General features: G+C 55.4%; 3 protein-coding genes across 12 annotated transcripts in view; all 3 read right to left on the reverse strand.

The window, feature by feature from the left end:
* Nucleotides 1–4,962, reverse strand: part of LOC148393720 (ecto-NOX disulfide-thiol exchanger 1-like) — a 10,286-nt gene extending 5,324 nt beyond the window's left edge. For 2 of the 10 annotated variants that reach the window (XM_088382920.1, XM_088382921.1), the window contains exons 1-3: nt 4,492–4,955; nt 628–682; nt 222–323 (exon numbers count right to left, since the gene is read on the reverse strand). In XM_088382920.1, coding sequence (XP_088239046.1) covers nt 222–323; nt 628–649 — 124 coding nt within the window. In that variant the 5' untranslated portion in view covers nt 650–682; nt 4,492–4,955. Of the gene's footprint in view, nt 1–221; nt 324–627; nt 683–2,385; nt 2,738–3,958; nt 4,160–4,491 lie in introns of those variants that run through there. The other 8 variants (XM_088382922.1, XM_088382923.1, XM_088382915.1 and 5 more) reach the window with 7 other exon arrangements.
* A 1,198-nt stretch (nt 4,963–6,160) lies between these two features.
* On the reverse strand, nt 6,161–9,226 carry znf385b (zinc finger protein 385B). The gene is made up of 8 exons (XM_088382925.1): nt 8,581–9,226; nt 7,929–8,101; nt 7,720–7,839; nt 7,454–7,637; nt 7,174–7,263; nt 6,971–7,104; nt 6,794–6,871; nt 6,161–6,679 (listed from the first exon to the last, which is right to left on the reverse strand). Exons 1-8 carry the CDS (start codon nt 8,855–8,857, stop codon nt 6,545–6,547), a joined length of 1,191 nt encoding a protein of 396 aa, XP_088239051.1. The 5' UTR covers nt 8,858–9,226; the 3' UTR covers nt 6,161–6,544.
* Nucleotides 9,227–9,674: 448 nt separating this feature from the next.
* cwc22 (CWC22 spliceosome associated protein) lies at nt 9,675–15,985 on the reverse strand. Its single transcript, XM_088382913.1, has 20 exons — nt 15,796–15,985; nt 15,540–15,584; nt 15,155–15,360; nt 14,348–14,748; nt 14,086–14,238; nt 13,899–14,027; nt 13,565–13,733; nt 13,375–13,428; nt 13,176–13,311; nt 12,876–13,082; nt 12,651–12,713; nt 12,433–12,528; nt 12,257–12,338; nt 12,078–12,138; nt 11,908–11,985; nt 11,673–11,825; nt 11,418–11,545; nt 11,240–11,341; nt 11,005–11,165; nt 9,675–10,903 (listed from the first exon to the last, which is right to left on the reverse strand). The coding sequence occupies exons 2-20, from the start codon at nt 15,580–15,582 to the stop codon at nt 10,377–10,379; spliced, it is 2,949 nt and encodes a 982-aa protein (XP_088239039.1). The 5' UTR covers nt 15,583–15,584; nt 15,796–15,985; the 3' UTR covers nt 9,675–10,376.
* Between the last annotated feature and the right edge of the window lie 920 nt (nt 15,986–16,905).

The following is a 16,905-nucleotide window of genomic DNA, read 5'->3' on the forward strand; positions in this document are numbered from 1 at the left end:
CGCCCCGCCCGCTGAGCACAATGGCCCCGCTTCGCAGATCGAGTCTTTCGGCTTGTTTTTGACAAGACGCCGCCATCCAATTAGCTTTGTTTGACGGATTAAGCAGCGCCGGCGAGGCGTGCGACGCGCGACACCTTTTTGGTGGCAGGCGACTCGTTAGCCCGCATGAATATTCACCGGCGCCTCATTGCGAGCGTGATGGTCGATTGACAGCCGCCTACCTGATGAGCTGGCCTCCGGGTACAGGAAGTTGGCTGCGGCGAGCGGTCGCTGCGGCAACAGGGATGCCTTGCCCGTCGCAGGGGGAGGTGCCACGCCATTGGCTGCGGGAAGTGCACGTAAAGCACACTTAGACGTGCACGCCTAAAACCACAGCTGCACAGTCAGTGCACACGTGCATGCAAACGTAGGAAAGATGCACATGCATGAACTTAAACGCCATGCCAGGCCGGCAGGCAGGCAGGCAGGCAGGCAGGCAGGCAGGCAGGCAGGCAGGCAGGCAGGCAGGCAGGCAGGCAGGCAGGCAGGCAGGCAGGCAGGCAGGCAGGCAGGCAGGCAGGCAAGCGCGCTTTTGCATTCAAAGCAGCGCACGCACATACTACGACACACGCAGCTCTCGGGACGTACCGGCGCTCCCACGTGAAGTCATCGGGCTGGCCGATAAACGCCGGACATGGAGGCGCTTGACCAGAGGAAGGAGAAGAAGCGGCGTTAGGATTCTTCGGCTGATGCCGTCTCATTTGGGTTGTCTGAGCGCGGGGAGGGAGGGAGCATTTTGGCCGGGCGTCAGCCATTTTGCTTGGCGGCGCCACCGCCGCAGACTCCAAGTGGAAGGTGTCAAAGCCCGCAGGCACATGCGCTCCCTCGGTTCGCCTACCTGCCTGCCTCTGTGTGCGCCCTGCTGCGTGATGTGATGGAAATTAGCCGCTGCCCTGCTAACGACTGGCGGCTAGCGAATGACGGCTAACAAAGTCCGCGGCTAAGAAAGACTGGCGGCTGACGAACGGCGGCTAACAAAAACCGCGGCTAACAAAGACTGGCAGCGAACGACTAGCGGCTAACAAAGGTTGGCCATTGGAGAAACGTTTCCGTTTGAAACGACTCGAAGCGGAACGCTGGGCAATTTCACGGCCAAGTGTGAGGAGGGAGGGCCGAGCGACCGCAACGCTCCCCGTCGTTGCTTTTGCCAGAAAAAACAAGGCCATTTATCAGTCTGTCTTGTCTCGATTTGGTTGTTTTTGACTTTTGTTGCGAGCCCAGCATTTCCACGGGAGCAAACGGACGCGGCCGAGAAACAAGCTAACAGTGAGTGGCCGCCAAATGAGGCCTAATGAAAAGTGACAGCGCGCACGCACGCACGCACGCACGTGTGACAGGCGAGCCGGCTGATGGGCGGAAGCGGCTCGCCGCTGCTGCTGTCGCTTTGTGTTTGCATCAAGGCCGAGCGGCTCGTCCAAGCGGAGCGCTAGCTGGCTGGCTGGCTGGCTGGCTGGCTGGCTGGCTGGCTGGCTGGCTGGCTGGCTGGCTGGCTGGCTGGCTGGCTGGCTGGCCGGCCAGCCTGACCTGCCGCTCGCAAGCAAGCGTGGTCGTCGCGTTCTGCTCCTTCTTCCTTTTAGCTTTCAGCAGCGGCCGCGTGGCGACGCGGCTTGGATTTGGACGGATGGCTCAGCCCAAAGCGACCGGCTCGCCCATGCAAAAGACGTGCATGGCATGGCATGGCATGGCATGGCATGGTTCTTGTGTGGAGCTGGAAGTGTGCCTTGTCTGCAGGCTGCAAATGCTCACTGCACCTTGATGGAGAGTGCGCGTGGTTTGCCCGTCGCCAGTTGGCGCCGCGCTGCTCCGTCAGTGCCGCTGCGCACAATGCGCTGCATAGATCAAGACATGATGTGGGGGAGGGGCGCAGCGTGGGGGGGGAGGGCGCTACAGCGAGGGCAGCAGGCGAGGACAAAGAGGTGGAAATATAAACAAGATGGACGCCCGCGAGGACCCAAAACGACAGGAGGGAAGAGAAAAACTACCGCCATGGATGTGGAGAGAGAGCGAGAGTGAGAGCGAGAGAGAGAGCTGATCCAAGTGGAGCTACACCATATCTGGTTCCGCAGTATGCCTTTTGGGCCCCCCCCCCAACCTGTTTGCCCCCCCCCCCCCACCCATTCTTTCATCCTAGAAGATGAAAATCACTTGATTTGCCTTCCTTCGTTTGAACATTCTCTGCTTGCGCTTTGTTCCGCTTCACGCAAATTAAGTCAAAGACAAAGAAATGTTGCGCGATGGTGAAGGTGACACGTGCTTGTGCTTTGAAGGATGAACCATTTTGAGGTGCTTGAAAGGCTGGAAGTGATTTTTCAAAATAAAGGTCAGCAGCGCCGCCTTTGTCCTCACCTGCCGCTAACGAGCCACATTGTTGCCGCACCGCGACAACTTGTCAGAGTGCGCGAGCGGCGCCGCTTTCCACATCGCCCGTCCATCACCGAAGGGGCGGGGCCGCGGACATCTGTTTAGAGTGACGCCACGTGTCGCGAACCACACCACACACAAATTACTCGACGGAGTGCTATTATTTGGTCGGCGTACGTGTCGGCGTGAGTGTGGGCGCAAATGCTTGCTTGCTTGCTTGCTTGCTTGCTTGCTTGCTTGCTTGCTTGCTTGCTTGCTTGCTTGCTTGCTTGCTTGCTTGTCAGTTTGCGATTGGCTGGCAACAGCTTGGTTGGGTTTGCCGGCTGGCGACCGCTTCCTGTTGTCAGATGGGATAGATACACACAGAGTACACAAACACTACAAACAGTCATGCGCACAATACACAACACTACACACACACACACACACACACACATCGCTACACTCGTCCCCACTTGAGTTTGGGCGCTGCTACTAGCCTTGCGTCAAGCTAACAGCTCATCATTGGCTAACAGCTAGCGCATTCATGGCCCATGTTTGTCAATACAGTTCAAGTGCTTCCTTCCTTCCTTCCTTCCTTCCTTCCTTCCTTCCTTCCTTCCTTCCTTCCTTCCTTCCTTCCAAATTCTGCAAGTTACGCTCGCTCTCAAGTCGGCCTTGTGTTTGTTCCAAAAGGACTTTGGCAAAGTTGCCGACATCCAAGAAGCCCATTTCCTCTTCACTTTGGCTGCCACATTTTTCTTTTGCAAGTCAGCAACAAGCGCCCGCACAAAGAGGATTACGGACGGCGTGCACCAGCCTTTGAGTGGAAAGAACCATTTATTGCTTTTTTTTCCACCGCTGTGCCTTCTGAGTGAATATTAGGCGGGGCGCGTGGCATGACACCGTTTGGACTGACCGACCGATCGACCGACGGCTCCTGCTCTCGTCGACGAGACGTACACGCGCTACACCGCAAAGAGAAGTTTGAAAAAGGAAGGCGCGAAGACCGCAAAAGTGGCGCCTCTGCTACACAAAAACGCTCGGCGACAGCGCTGCCGATTGGTTGGGTTAGTCACATGGGGGGGGCAAGGCCTCTTAAAATATTGTCACCGCAGAGGAGCGGGTCCACGAGGACCCGCATCACGAGGCTGGCTCCTTGCTGCTGCCAAGCCAGCCAGCATCAGGCCTGTCTGCCACCTAGTATACATACGTATACATACACTAACTATATAGCTAGCGGATGGATATCCATCCATAGATATATATCAAAAATCTACCTATCTATCTGTATATACACACACATGCAGACAATCCATAGCTGAGCGAATACATACAGTAGCGCTCTGAATATGTTATGCGTGCAGACAGGCTGACAGACAGACAGACAGACAGACAGACAGACAGACAGACGGACAGACAGCCATGCGGCTAAAATGTGTCCACTCCCGAGGTGACGTGGCGTGCAAGGGCAAAATGCTCCCTTTGCGGTATGTGGTGATGATGATGATGATGACGATGAGGAGGAGGATGAAGAAGAAGAAGAAGAAGAAGAAGAAGAAGTGTAGCAGTCGCTCACCAAAACTTGTCGTCAAACAATGCTTAGCTAAGGGTGGCTTATGTTTTGAGCCTTCCAACTTGTGCTTGCTTGCTTGCTTGCTTGCTCGCGGTTGCTACGAACTGACAACGGACTGGTCACCAAAGTGAGCCCAGAGAACCGAGTGACAACCCCGCTGACTTTTCATGACGTCTCACAGCAGATGACGTCATAGAGACCCCCACACCCACCCCTCCGCGGTTGGTTTGCGCCCCGATCTGCTCGCACGCACGATTGACGGCGCGCGTGTGTGCCGACCCGGCGGGCGGCGGCGGCGGCGGGGGACGAAAAAGTCCCTTTGCAGGATTCTTCCACCTTCCTCGACTTTGCCATCAAGAGGCACGCGCACGCGCGTACTCATCGAAAGCAACCGGGCGCGAGCAACCAACAAGCGAGTGACGAGCGCGCACGGCAACGAGCCGACCCTGACTTGCATTCAATTAAGCATCAATTGATGACGTCAAAGTCAATCCATCCATCGCGCTCCTGCTCCATACGTCACTTGCGCCGCTTACCTCGGGCAGGAACGCGACGCCGATGAAGATGAAGCGCGCCAAGAGGAGCTTCAGCCGCTGCGCGGTCGCGCGCACGTCCGCCCGCGGGGATGCGCACACACGGACGGGCAGGCGGGCGGGCCGTGCGTCATCATCATCATCATCATCATCATCCTCCTCATCCTCGTCATTCTCTCATGATGTGTCCAATTGTTATCGTTATTATTGATGAAGCAGTTTCATTGTTTTGTTTTGTGCCCGCGTGCGCCTTCTAGGACGAATTCTTTGGGATCAGAATGACTTGAATAAAAGAATAATCAGGTCAGGGGATGTCGTGGAATTGGGAAGAGACTTTTTGGGCTGGCTGCGTCTATTCATTTCACTTGACCAAACGATCCAAATGAAAAGAAACAAAGAAACAAATCTGCTGGATGCCCCCAGCAAATTGACACGCAACATTTCCAAGTCCAAAGAGAAGCATTGGTCGAGATGGACTCGTCGAATGTCGCCGAACGTCCGTCGCTCGCCGCCTCCGCCAAAGCTCACTTTCCCAAATGAGCACTTTGCCTGCCACCAACCAGTGTGAGGTCGCGGGAGTCGGAGCGCTCCGCCCCAAAATGGAGTGAAAAAGGCTCAGGCAGGGGTAGGCGATTCCGGTCCTCGACGCCCGGCGTCCTGCACGTTTTCGATGTCACCCTGTTGCAACACACCTGATTCGAGTGATCAGGATTGTTTTCCAGCTTCTGCAGAGCTTGCCAATTATCTGACCATTTGAATCAGGTGTGTTGCAACAGGGTGACATAGAAAACATGCAGGACACCGGCCCTCGAGGACCCGAATTGCCTGGCCCTGCTGTAAACCATACTTGCACATACACTACTTGGCCCACTGTCGCACACCCACCGCCCATTCATCGTTCTTTCCATTTTGTCATTTTGTACGGAATGATGTGAGCTTTTGGCTGTGACATCATCTACGTATTTATTCATGTTCCCTGACGATGCAAAGTCTGTCCTCACCACTTACCATGTTTTTGTTTGTTTGTTCTTTAGACGACTTTGGCAGTGTCTGTGATTTAGAAAATCATCAGGCGTGCATTAAACAGTTCCTTAAGGGTCATGAAGCTATTCAGGCAGTATATCAAAAACATTTGTTATTTCAAAGTGCTCAGAAATACATATCAGATCATAAAGTTATAAAAACCCTAACCCTATCAAAAACGTCTAGTGATGTCTTCTTTCTTGATTTGGTGGGTAGGTATAATTGTATGCTTAAAATGTTTCTTTGATCGATTTAATACGGTAATATACTTGTCTGCTTATGTACTTTATTCAATGACGTTTGAGCCTATCTGTTTTTGTAGCTAGGCAGGACTTTTTGTATTTCGACCCCATTCCTTCACGATCCGCTGAGTTAGGTGCAATTGCAAGGCTTGGCTTTCAAACTGCTGCCATGCATGGTTCTTTTTTTCTTACGAAAAAAAGCCTTACATGGTCATTTTCTTCCGACAAAGAAACCTTACTATACACGGTCATTTTCATTTACGAAAAAAAGCCTCGCCACACATGGTCATTTTTCCCCTCAAAATTTCATTTCAACATAAATGAGGCGTTCTATTCCTTTTTTGAATGTATTCCTTTTCATTTGTTGCATTTATAATTAGTCAAAAAAAGAGAGGGCTAGAAAGAGATTTGCATTTTGCAATCGAGGTCACAAAATTTATTACAACAATACCTGAACAGCACAACGAGTCCCGTGCACCGATTGGACAAAACTTTCAAGGCCGCGCCAGCGCGGAGCGGAGTTTACGTCAGCATCGCAACAACGTGAACGAGCATCTGACCACCAAACAAACACGACGGGGCCGCGCGGCCCGCCGTCCACTTGCACATCTTTGGCCCGTTGAGCAGGGGAGGGTCACTCGGACGTCGGAACCGTCCCGGATATTCTCTCCGTGTTGCGGAGGCGTGTCGAGTCGCCAGTTCGAGGTCAGCCGCGTGCGTGCGGGCGGGCGGGCGGGCGTGCGTGCCTGTCTGTCCGTCGATCCCGTTGCCCTGGTCACAGCCAGGTAGCTTCAGTAGGGTGAGAAGAGGGCGGAGCTCGGGTTGGCTCGAATTGGTCCAGGCGCAGGATGGGCCAACGGGGGGGGCAGGTTGGCGTCGGAGGAGCTTTGCAGCGGCGAGGACCAATCAGAGGTCGTGGTCACCTCCTAACAAAGGCGACAAAGAGCGATGCTAAGATAGGAGGTCGACGGAGCTTTTGCTCACGACAAGCCACGTGAGGCGCCGCCGCCAAAGCGCAGGGTGACGAGGACGAGACTGACCGCGCGTTGACTTTTGTTGAATCTGGGTTTGCTGGGCTTCCCCGCCAGGCGGTCTTTGTGCCTCCGGCTAGACACGTGCTGCGACCACAACAAGGACACGGAACAGAGTCAGGCGCCAGCCCGAGACGGCCACGCGCTCCGTCCGTCCGTCCGTCCGTCCGTCCGTCCGTCCGTCACCTGCTTGAACTGAGTCTCAGAGTTGGCGTGGATGTCGCAGGTCTGGCAGCGGAAGGTCTCGTTTGCGGGCGGGGAGACGGGAACCGACGTGTGCTCCGGGCCGCGAGCGTCCAACGCGCTCTTGTGCTTGGCGCCTGCACGGCCGTATGCAAAAGAAACAAAGTTTTAGAACGCCTCACCGGTCAAAAAGCCACAGCGCTTACCCAAATTGTGGGCCTCCAGCTGCGTGAGCGAGTTGACGGTCACTTTGCAGAGCAAACAGTAGAGCCGCTTCTCGGGCCGCTCCGCCTCGCCTGCGACGGACGGGCACAGCGGGAGAGCGAGTTCAAAACTGTCCGGTGCCAATAGTTGAGATGAAATGACGGGAAGGAAAACCCGCGAGACGGGGGGCGCCGCTCAAGTCGCGCAAACGGACTGAGCGCCAGGAAGCGACGGCTCCCGAAAGACAGACAGCGAGCCGGCCGTGGCCAAAGAAGAACAAACCTGCGTTGCTGTCGGCTGCCGTGGAGCGGGCGGGTCCTGTGTCGCAGGAGCGGGCGGGTCCTGTGTCGCAGGAGCGGGCGGGTCCTGTGTCGCAGGAGCTGGCGTCTTTGGCATCCTCTGTGCAGCGCTGCATCTTCAGCTTCTTGGCGTGGCGGCCGCCCCGGTAGTGCGCCTCCGCCTGCGACTGCGCAAACGGCTGTCAACAACAACGGCGGCGGCGGCGGCGGCGGCGGCAATGGCAGCAATGGCGGCAACGCCTCACTCACATCAGAGTTGAAAGTGAGACGGCAGACGCCGCAGTCGACCGGACGCTTCCTCCTCGCCTTGGCCGCGCCTCGGCGGATCCCAAACGCGTGCTTGATCACCGCCTTCTGCACCGGGTCCATCTGTGTCGACAGCCGAAAACAAAACACCGTTAACCGACAGCCCGTAAACATGAGTTGTCGAGTGTAACACGGGCGACGTCTGGACGCACCGTGCTGAAATGCGGGTAGACGGGAGCCGCTGGGATAGCCGGCGGCGGCGGCGGTGCTGCGCCGTCGCTGTTGACGGCAAACTGCGGGTAAGGTTTCATCATGATTGCGCCCGGTCCTCCGGCGCCACCGAGCAGGCCCGGCAGGGCGGCGGCCAGCGTGGTGCACATGTGTCCTGACGAATACAAAGAAAGCAGAGTTTGCTGAAATTCTTTTAGTCGATGAGTTTGACAGGTCCATTTGCTTTGCTTTGCTTTGCCTTGCTTTCCAGTCAAACCCAGCACATCAAAAAACGTGACGCTGCTCTTGTTAAAGTGTGGAATTTCTTTCTCGCGTCAAAACGTGAGACTTGCATGAGTTGTTTTCGCGATGGTGACGTAGGGTAGGACAAGAGAGTCAAATTGATTCGAAAGCGGCCTTTCCATTTCTCGCACGCCCCTTTTCAAGCGGCCTCGACCCAGTGACGTGTTTCGCATAGACGTGACCATACATTTGGCGACATTGCGACCTAAATCTTCGTCCAAAGTGGGCTTCTCGTACGCCATCGGCCACGGAGGCGACAGCGCCCGAGCTGGCTGGCTGGCCGGCCGCGGTTGTTTCGTCCCAGCCACGACGGTGCAGCCCTTTCAATAATGTGCTTGCTTGCTTGCTTGCCTTCGTGTGCCGGGCAACAGCATACTCCCTCGGGCCTGTTCGGCTTCCACGGCCCTCGCAGGAAGCCGGACTCTTTGGCAAAGCGCTGCAAGTTCACGTCGCTGCTGTTGTAGCCGCTCGCTGCGGCGCCGCCGGGCTGCGCTGAGTAATGGTCACTGCGATGCTCGTTATAGTTCGCGACGTGATGTTCGCCGTATTGCACGTTGCACGGTGGCTCGGTTGCGCTGCTCATCCTTCTGGGGATCTTGAAACTAACTCTGCCGTTATAGCTTCTCATTCTTCCGCTGACCGAGCACAAGTGCGCACTGTTTGCCGGGGGCCGTCTCGTTCCCGCTGTTGGAGGCAGAATCGGAAGTGAGTGGTGTTGGCTCGTGAGTGAACGATGGGTTCAAAAGAACCAATCTTTGCAGTGAACGAGAGTGACCGAATCACTTCCTAAAGTGATTCGTTCTTTTTCACTTCATATGACTTCAACCAGTAGGTGTCGGTAGCGCCCATTGAAGCTGGTGCCACCTCGCCGTAAAACAAAACGAAGAAGAAAATGACGTCACAAAATGAAGTCGCGAATTGCATTTCCCGTTCACCAACGAACGATCCGTGAGTGAACGAATGAGTGATTCGCATTTCCAGTTCATCGCGAGGACGGATCAGTGAGGGAACGGATCGTGACTTCCCCGTTCGCCAACGAGTCAATGGGTCAATTGCCTTCCTTCCTTCCTTCCTTCCTTCCTTCCCCCCGTGCATCAACGTCAGTCCCATTTCCGCAAAACAGGCCAATCACAATCTTCTACGTCACGTTAAGAAATAACTGGCCCGGCCTTCGTTTAAATGAGAGAAACGCGCCACCTCGCGACACAATGCCGACTTTGAAAAAGTGCACGTTCCTAAACAAGTCACGCTTTACAAACGCCCCGATCATATGTTGATAACGTTCTTCATTTTACTTTATCATACAAGACGCACTAAATAATTGAGACCAATTGCACAATAGTGTTGGTTGAGTAACAAATGGGTCCAAATGATTAACAACCATGCTGCCCTGTATTTTGGGTTCCAGATGGCACGATAGCTCACTCCCAACATCAGACGTGCACTTATGATGCCAGACATGTGGGCTGTTTTATTATCAGGGCATATAAAAGTTAGGAGACAACGTTTTTCCATTCTGAAAAATGTCAAGAAAATATGGCTCGGGTAGAAACGATGCACTGGCAGCGTTTGGAACCATTTCAACGTCCCGCACCGCAAGCTTCTGAATACGGTCAACACTTCCACCTGTCATGCAGCTGTTTGTTTTGATTATTTTCATTTGGTTGAAATGGTTGTAATGGAGCAGGCAGCCAAGCAGGCAGGCCTACTTGTTGGGGTACAGCATACACCCGGCTTTCAAAACATCCCCCAAAGCAATAATCATGAGGGTGTGTGTGTGTGTGTGTGTGTGTGTGTGTGTGTGTGTGTGTGTGTGTGTGTGTGTGTGTGTGTGTCAACTATCGGCATCTTTCAACTGGGTGGGTGTCAAAAGCGATGGACAATGAAAAGGGTTGTTGTTTTCAAATGTCGATGGAAGCGGAACATCCGTTGCGCCATCCATCCATCCATCCATCCATCCATCCATCCATCCATCCATCCATCCATCCATCCATCCATAAGTGGTGAATGGTCGCTGGCACTTTTTGGCTGAGCGCTGCCATTATTGGATCAAAGTGTCACGTTTGGTGTTCCGAGGCAGATCCGCCCGAGTTCAGCTCACGTGGCAAAGGTGGAAGTGCGACAGCTGTTTTGTCTGGCAACGTTGATCAGTGCCGCCTCCGGTCGTCCCGCTCTCTCTCCTCGTTGCGCTCCTCCGCTCTGCCCCTCTCTCGTTTGTCTCGGTCCCTCCGATGCCCGTCCTCCCTCCCCTGCTTCTCCGGGTAACTCCGATGCCCGTCCTCCCTCCCTTGCTTCTCCGGGTAACTCCGATGCCCGTCCTCCCTCCCCTGCTTCTCCGGGTCCCTCCGATGCCCGTCCTCCCTCCACTGCTTCTCCAGGTCCCTCCGATGCCCGTCCTCCCTCCCCTGCTTCTCCGGGTCCCTCCGATGCCCGTCCTCCCTCCCCTGCTTCTCCGGGTCCCTCCGATGCCCGTCCTCCCTCCCCTGCTTCTCCGGCTCCCTTTTGCGCGGCCGCCCCTTCTCGACTTGGTCCCGCCACCCGCGATCACGATGGGGCTCGGTCGTCTCGCTCTCCCTTCTCACGGTTGCCGTCGACGACTTCTTCTTCTTCTTCTTCTTGTCACTTTGTCCTTTCTGCTTCCTCCTCTTCTTTTTCCTGCGTTTGCCGTCCGAGTCTGGAAGGGCGTTTGGGAGAAAACACACGTCAATGGAAGCAAGCGACCACGGTGGTGGCAAGTGAGCAAAGGCTGTGACGGGAGGCGTCGGGGGCGGGCACCTGAGCTGCTACTGCTGCTGCTGCTGCTGCTGCTGCTGCTGCTGCTGCTGCTGGACGAGGACGAATCCGATTCGTCGGACGAGGAGTCGGAAGATTCCACTTCCTGGGTCTGAGTCATGATCATCTTGGGGGCGTTCTTCAGATGTTCCCTCAGCTCGTCCCTGGAACGAGGGGGGGCAAGCGGTGTGGAGGCGAGCAAAGCCAAAGGGACGGTGCGTCTCGCTCGGTGACTTACGTCAGGCCTCCCAGGCCGATGGAGGTGAAGAAGTTGATGGCGAATCGGGTGTTCCTGGGATTGTCGCGAGGGAAGAGGCCTTCAAAGAAGCTCTGAAGCGTCCTGCCAGACACAGCCGGGTTCAAGTCGGGCTTGGTGGGGGAGGAAGGACGGAAGCAAGCAAGCAAGGGGCACGTACATGTCCTTGAAGCGCTGGTTGAGTCTGGGCAGGCCCATGTAGGCGCAGAGCTCCTGGAAGAGAATCTTGACAAAGATCCTGCTGGAGGAGGTGGTGGTCTCCTCGCTGATCTTGATGCACTCCAGAACCTACAAAGGCGAGCGCAGACGGCCATCGGCTTCAGGCGGGCACGCTCCAGCTTTGTACGGAACCGGAACCGGACCCGAGCCCCAGCCGAGCCCAGCCCAGCCGGGCAAAGGATTTTGGGCTGCTTACGCTCCACGGGACAGAGTCGGTGTAAAGGAGGTGCGCAAAGAGTCTGGCCACGTTCCTCAGCTTGTTGGTCTCCAGCCGGTGGATGGTTTCATACTGCTCGGCAAAGATGGCCTCAAAGCTCTCCATGTACTCCTTCTTCAGCAGGCAGAACCTCTACAAAAATCAAAACCATTTGCGTGACAATTGCGAGGCGGCCCGTTGAAGGAAGGCAGCGCTCCCGATTGGGGCGTCTCACCCCTGCCAGCAGACCAAAGAACTTCTCGTAAGTCCTCTGTTGAGCACAGCAGTCTAGAATCATGTTGCAAAGCTCCTTCTGCGCACGGACACACACACACACGTTGACACATGAGCGCTCTGACAACCAACTGCAAAGTGTGTGTGTGTGTGTGTGTGTGTGTGTGTTACCGTTTGACTATCGGGAAAGTCCATCTTGATGAGCTTGTGAGCACACTCCTCAAAGTCCAAACTGCACAAGGAAGGAAGTCATGCAGCAAAGACGCAAACGATGAGTTGATCTCGTTTGCTTTTCCCACCCGAGCGCAACGCGGCCACCGGATGCCCGTGTGTGTGTATGTGTGTGAGACCTGGACTGAATGACAAGGTAGATGGTCCGCCTGAAGGCCACCAAGTTGACCTCCGTCTGATCCAAGATGGTCACCTTCTCGTCTGCAGCCATATTGCGTGTGGTCATCATCACAAGCAGAAGCGGGGGCCGGGCCGGGCCGGGCCGGGCCGGGCCGAGCCGAGCCGAGCGTCTCACCTTCCCCCTCGGGCTTGCCGTCACCATCTTCCTCATCTTGGTCGTCGTCGCTGTCCTCTTCCTCCTCCGAGTCGCCGCTGCCCTCGTCCAAGATGTCTGCCAGCGGGGCAAAGTTGTTTTGCAAAGTTGCATCTGCCTCGTTCCCGCTCGGGCATCTTATTCAAACGTCCGGCGCCGCTGAGCTTCAAAGTCGGGCCGTGCGCTTCATCCGCAATTACCTCGCTTCAGCGTCTTGTACTTCTCCTCGTTTTCCTCGAAGTTGGGGTCCATCTTGAACACATCTGCACACACGCACGTTTATCATTGAGCACGCCGCCAAAGGCTTTTGTCGTTGACATTTCTTTGTCAACGAGGTCATCCTTAGGTGAAACGGAAGCCGGCCACACAAAAGCAAAAGAAGACGTCGGCCGGGGGCTCGGCCCGTCTCGCCGCTAACGACTCACTGAGGACGTCGTCGCCGTCGTAGTCGTCGTCCAGCGGCAGCATGTGCGTGAACTGGTCGTCCTCGTCCACCAGGTCCAGACCCTCGGGGATGACGGGGTGGTCCTTGAAGCCGTCCTTGCGGATGGCGAACATCACCTCGATCATGTACTGCACGCGCTTGTCGATGGCCGACTCGTGCAGGACGTTGCGCAGGCGCTCGAAAATGGCTGCGAGCGAGACAAGGCACCGCCGCCGTAAGCCGACCGCAACTTCTCCACCTGTTACTGAACGTCAACACCTAGGGGAGGGGAGGGGCTCACCGTTGATGCCGCGCGGGGAGACGTCGGTGAGCTTGAGCCCGCACTCCTTGAGGAAGGCGATGGCCACCTCCACGCTGTCATCGGTGGGCCGCTCCAGAAGCAGCGTCAGCATCTCCAGGCACAGAACCTCGTGGGCCTGCCCGGACCAGACGCAGGCATCAGACGCGCACAGGCACCCCCCCCACACGGCCGTACGTACCACGTTCTGGTTGATCAGGTGGGCCACAAACTTGGATGATGTCAGACATTGTTGCTGGAAAAGAAAGGCGCTCTTCTTGTAAAATGACAGAATCCAATTTGAAGGAGAGGAAAACGGGACATTTTTGGGGGGAAATGCAAATGGTGTGAACGTCCGGTTCCCAAAAGAGGGCGGAGCGCCGCTACGCCACCTTGATGTTGCGCCGGTATCCGCGCCTGAAGGTGAGGATGAGCCGCTTGAGGATGAGCTCGCCGATCTGCGGGAACTTGGAGTTGATGATGGCCACCACGGCGGCGTAGACGTGCGTGAAGATGGGAGACGCCGCCTGTGCCTGCAGCACCGAGCGCGACAGCAGACCCCTGGGCACACACACCGGAGCGGAGAGAGCGGGATGCATCTCAGGCACGTTCAAAGGGCTTCAAATCTAGCCAGCAAAAGCCGAGGAGGACGTTCCCTGGAGCCGCCCCGTCAAGCGCTGCACTTTAGCTGGCATTTTGATTTTGTTGTCTGCGCGTGGCTCTGACCTGCCCCTGACGATGTTCTCCTGCAGGATCTCCTGGATGATGTTGACGATGTTGGACACGTTGACTTTGTTGATGAGACCGTTGATGGACTTCTTGAGCGCCTCCCAGCTCATCCTCTGGTAGGCCAAGCTGCGAGCGGGGGGACGGGGTCAGCCTCTCGCCAGCACGTAAAGCGACAGCGGCCTACCTGCTCTTGTCGGTGATCTGCTGCTGCATCAGGCGCAGCTTGGCGGGCGGGATGTAAGCTCCGCCCGTCCGGGTCAAGATGGGGTCCAGCTCCTCCTTCTTCTTCTTGGCCGGCGGATCACCGTTGGGAGAGGGGGAGCGGCCGCGACGATCCCTGAGGGGACACGGGCGAGGCAACTTATGCCGCAACTTCAGATGTTCCAAACACGGCGCACAAAAACTGCATTATGACGACTCCTAAGGTTGCTGGCCGAGCTTCTTACCGAGGGTGCCGGCTTCTGTCAGAACCCTGTCGCCCTCTGGACCTGGACCGCTCTCGCCCTCTGGACCTGGACCGCTCTCGCCCTCTGGACCTGGATCGCTCTCGCCCTCTGGACCTGGACCGCTCTCGCCCTCTGGACCTGGACCGCTCTCGCCCTCTGGACCTGGACCGCTCTCGCCCTCTGGACCTGGACCGCTCTCGCCCTCTGGACCTGGACCATTCTCGTCGCCTGGACCCGGACCGCTCGCGACCTCCAGACCGGTCTCGTCCCCTGGACCGGTCGAGCCCCGCGGATCTCTCCGGGCTCGCCGACCCGGATCCGTCCCGTTCCGCAGATCCAGCGCTTCTGGACGGGGACCCGTCAGGTTGTCCGATATCGGCCGGCGGCTCTTCTGCAGCCCTCTGCGCACAAGCACGGGCCCGTTTTAAAAGCTTTCCGATTCCACGAGTGCGTGAGGCCGCAGACGGGGGCGCCGGCGTGTTTTACGGCGGCGCGTCTGAGCCCGAAATGATTTTCTTCAATCGTGTCGTCACAATCAAAAGATGACACTCATTCTTAAACACGTGAGGGGTCCTCCAGCCCACCCCAAGTTGTCTCCCATTAGGAGCCAAATTGAAGAGCAAGCTCTCAATGTTCTCAGTGAGCGGGCCGTGGCATGTGCGCATCGCATCTGCTCCCAAGAGTCCTCTCTAAAAGCGCACAAGAGTTTTGGCGGTTCCGCCGCGGCGATGTGATTGATTTAATTTTGGCAGGAAAAACAGAGATGGCAAACACACGAGTGCCCGGGCTGGCCTTGGTCGCACGTACCGTGACGTGAGCCACGCTGCTCCTGATCTTCCTCATGGCAACGTGATGTTCATCCTCGCTGCTGCTGCCGCTGCCGCTGCCACTGCCGCCGCTTCCTGCCCGACCGCCGGCCGTATCGCCGCCCCCCCCTCCTACTACTTCTTTTTGGTTTGGACTCTCAGGAAGAGGGGAATCCCGCTGGGGCTCAGCATCCTCGTCCGACTCTTCTGAAATGCCAAAAAACCAACTTCTCTAATCCCACATGACGGTAAACACTTGCATCTGTTTGGCCTCAAAGGTGTGTGCACGCAAACGAAGGATGACAAAGGTGTCACAGGTTCAATATGTGAGCATGTAAACACAGCGGTCCATTCCTAAATATGACGGAATCGGCCGTGCAACTTACCATTATGTTGTTTCGGCGCAGGACTCGTGCTTGGGCGCTCCATTTCTGAAACGCACATGACAAATCCAGGCATGAAAGCGGACCAACACTTGAAGTTACAAAACACACCAAGAGTGGTCGTGATTGAACAGATAGAGAGGCAAAACAAGACGTTTTCTTGTCTGATTTTCGCCTTTCTCGACCGTGTCTTGGCTCGTGCTAAAGCTAGCAAGCTAAGGCTATCAGCGCCAAACTTGTCTCGGAGGGAGGGACTCACCCTGATTTGAATTCTTTAGACACTCTCGTCTTCTATCACCTTCCTGGACGTTTTTCTGTTAAGTCGCGAATGTAAGCATCCAGCTTGAGCCTTTTCCCGCTGCTAAATCAGAGAGATCCGAAACGCAACCACGGCAGATAAAGAGCGCTTTCGCTCGCTCCAATAGCTTCCGGGTCACGTTTCTGCCGAAAATGACGACATCCGTTACAAATGGAATATATAGGACACATTTCTTTCCCTTCAGTTTCATTGGAAAAGCCTTGGTTTACACGTGGGATTGTTATTTTGAGAAGAAAGAAAGAAAGAAAGAAAGAAAGAAAGAAAGAAAGAAAGAAAGAAAGAAAGAAAGAAAGAAAGAAAGAAAGAAAGAAAGAAAGAAAGAAAGAAAGAAAGAAAGAAAGAAAGAAAGAAAGAAAGAAAGAAAGAAAGAAAAGATTTGGGGGAATTTCTCCAGTGTTTACTGGAGTGGCTTTGTTATGTTGCATTCGCCGAAGGTGGGAAATCGAGGCGTCCCACCGAACTCGCATTTTCCCAGTTGCGACCTCAGTTGCCATGAAATGCACTTGCATTTTCCCGCAATTCACTTCGAGATGCCGATTACAGAGCATGATTACTGCACGACTGTGCCCCCGACTGCAGTAAAAGGCCACTCACGCTAAAGGCCAACGGAGAATGGGGGCGTCGTATTTCGGTTTAGGATATTTAGCAACCATATCTATCTGTGTGTGTCTGTCTGTCTGTCTGGGAAAATTGACGCCGGCGTCCATCCACGACTGTGCACTTTTCACCTTTGTCTTCTGTTCTTGTTCTTTTCGTTTGGAATTTGTAGCTCAGTGATGTCAGAATGTGTGTGAGGTGAAAGGTCATTTGTCACATCAGTGTGTGTGTGTGTGTGTGTGTGTGTGCGTGTGTGTGCGCGTGTGTGTGTGTGTGTGCGCTGGTGGGAAAGTGGGGCAGTTGAAACTTTAAACTATGTTGGTTGACTTCCTCCACCTGACTGAGCAATATGCATACATTCATAGCTTCGGTCTCACTTCTGTTAAAAGCTGAATTTCAGTCAATTTTTTCAATTTACAATTTTGGGGGTAAAGTACAAACAAATCCAACCAC

The sequence above is a fragment of the Syngnathus floridae genome, chromosome 8, assembly GCF_059516105.1.
Source record: "Syngnathus floridae isolate MCC-2025c chromosome 8, RoL_Sflo_1.0, whole genome shotgun sequence".
NCBI lineage: Eukaryota > Metazoa > Chordata > Actinopteri > Syngnathiformes > Syngnathidae > Syngnathus > Syngnathus floridae.

What these genes read in the sequence shown, in the direction of transcription:
- znf385b (XM_088382925.1), bottom strand. Translation starts at nt 8,857, where the DNA reads ATGAGAAGCTATAACGGCAGAGTTAGTTTCAAGATCCCCAGAAGGATG. An exon ending in CTGTTGCCCGGCACACGAAG is followed by an intron (nt 8,102 to 8,580) that starts GCAAGCAAGCAA and finishes TGTATTCGTCAG; the next exon opens with GACACATGTGCACCACGCTG. An exon ending in GTCTCACTTTCAACTCTGAT is followed by an intron (nt 7,638 to 7,719) that starts GTGAGTGAGGCG and finishes CCGTTTGCGCAG; the next exon opens with TCGCAGGCGGAGGCGCACTA.
- cwc22 (XM_088382913.1), bottom strand. Translation starts at nt 15,582, where the DNA reads ATGGAGCGCCCAAGCACGAGTCCTGCGCCGAAACAACATAATG. An exon ending in GACAGAAGCCGGCACCCTCG is followed by an intron (nt 14,239 to 14,347) that starts GTAAGAAGCTCG and finishes GTGTCCCCTCAG; the next exon opens with GGATCGTCGCGGCCGCTCCC. An exon ending in ACTTTCCCGATAGTCAAACG is followed by an intron (nt 11,986 to 12,077) that starts GTAACACACACA and finishes GTCCGTGCGCAG; the next exon opens with AAGGAGCTTTGCAACATGAT.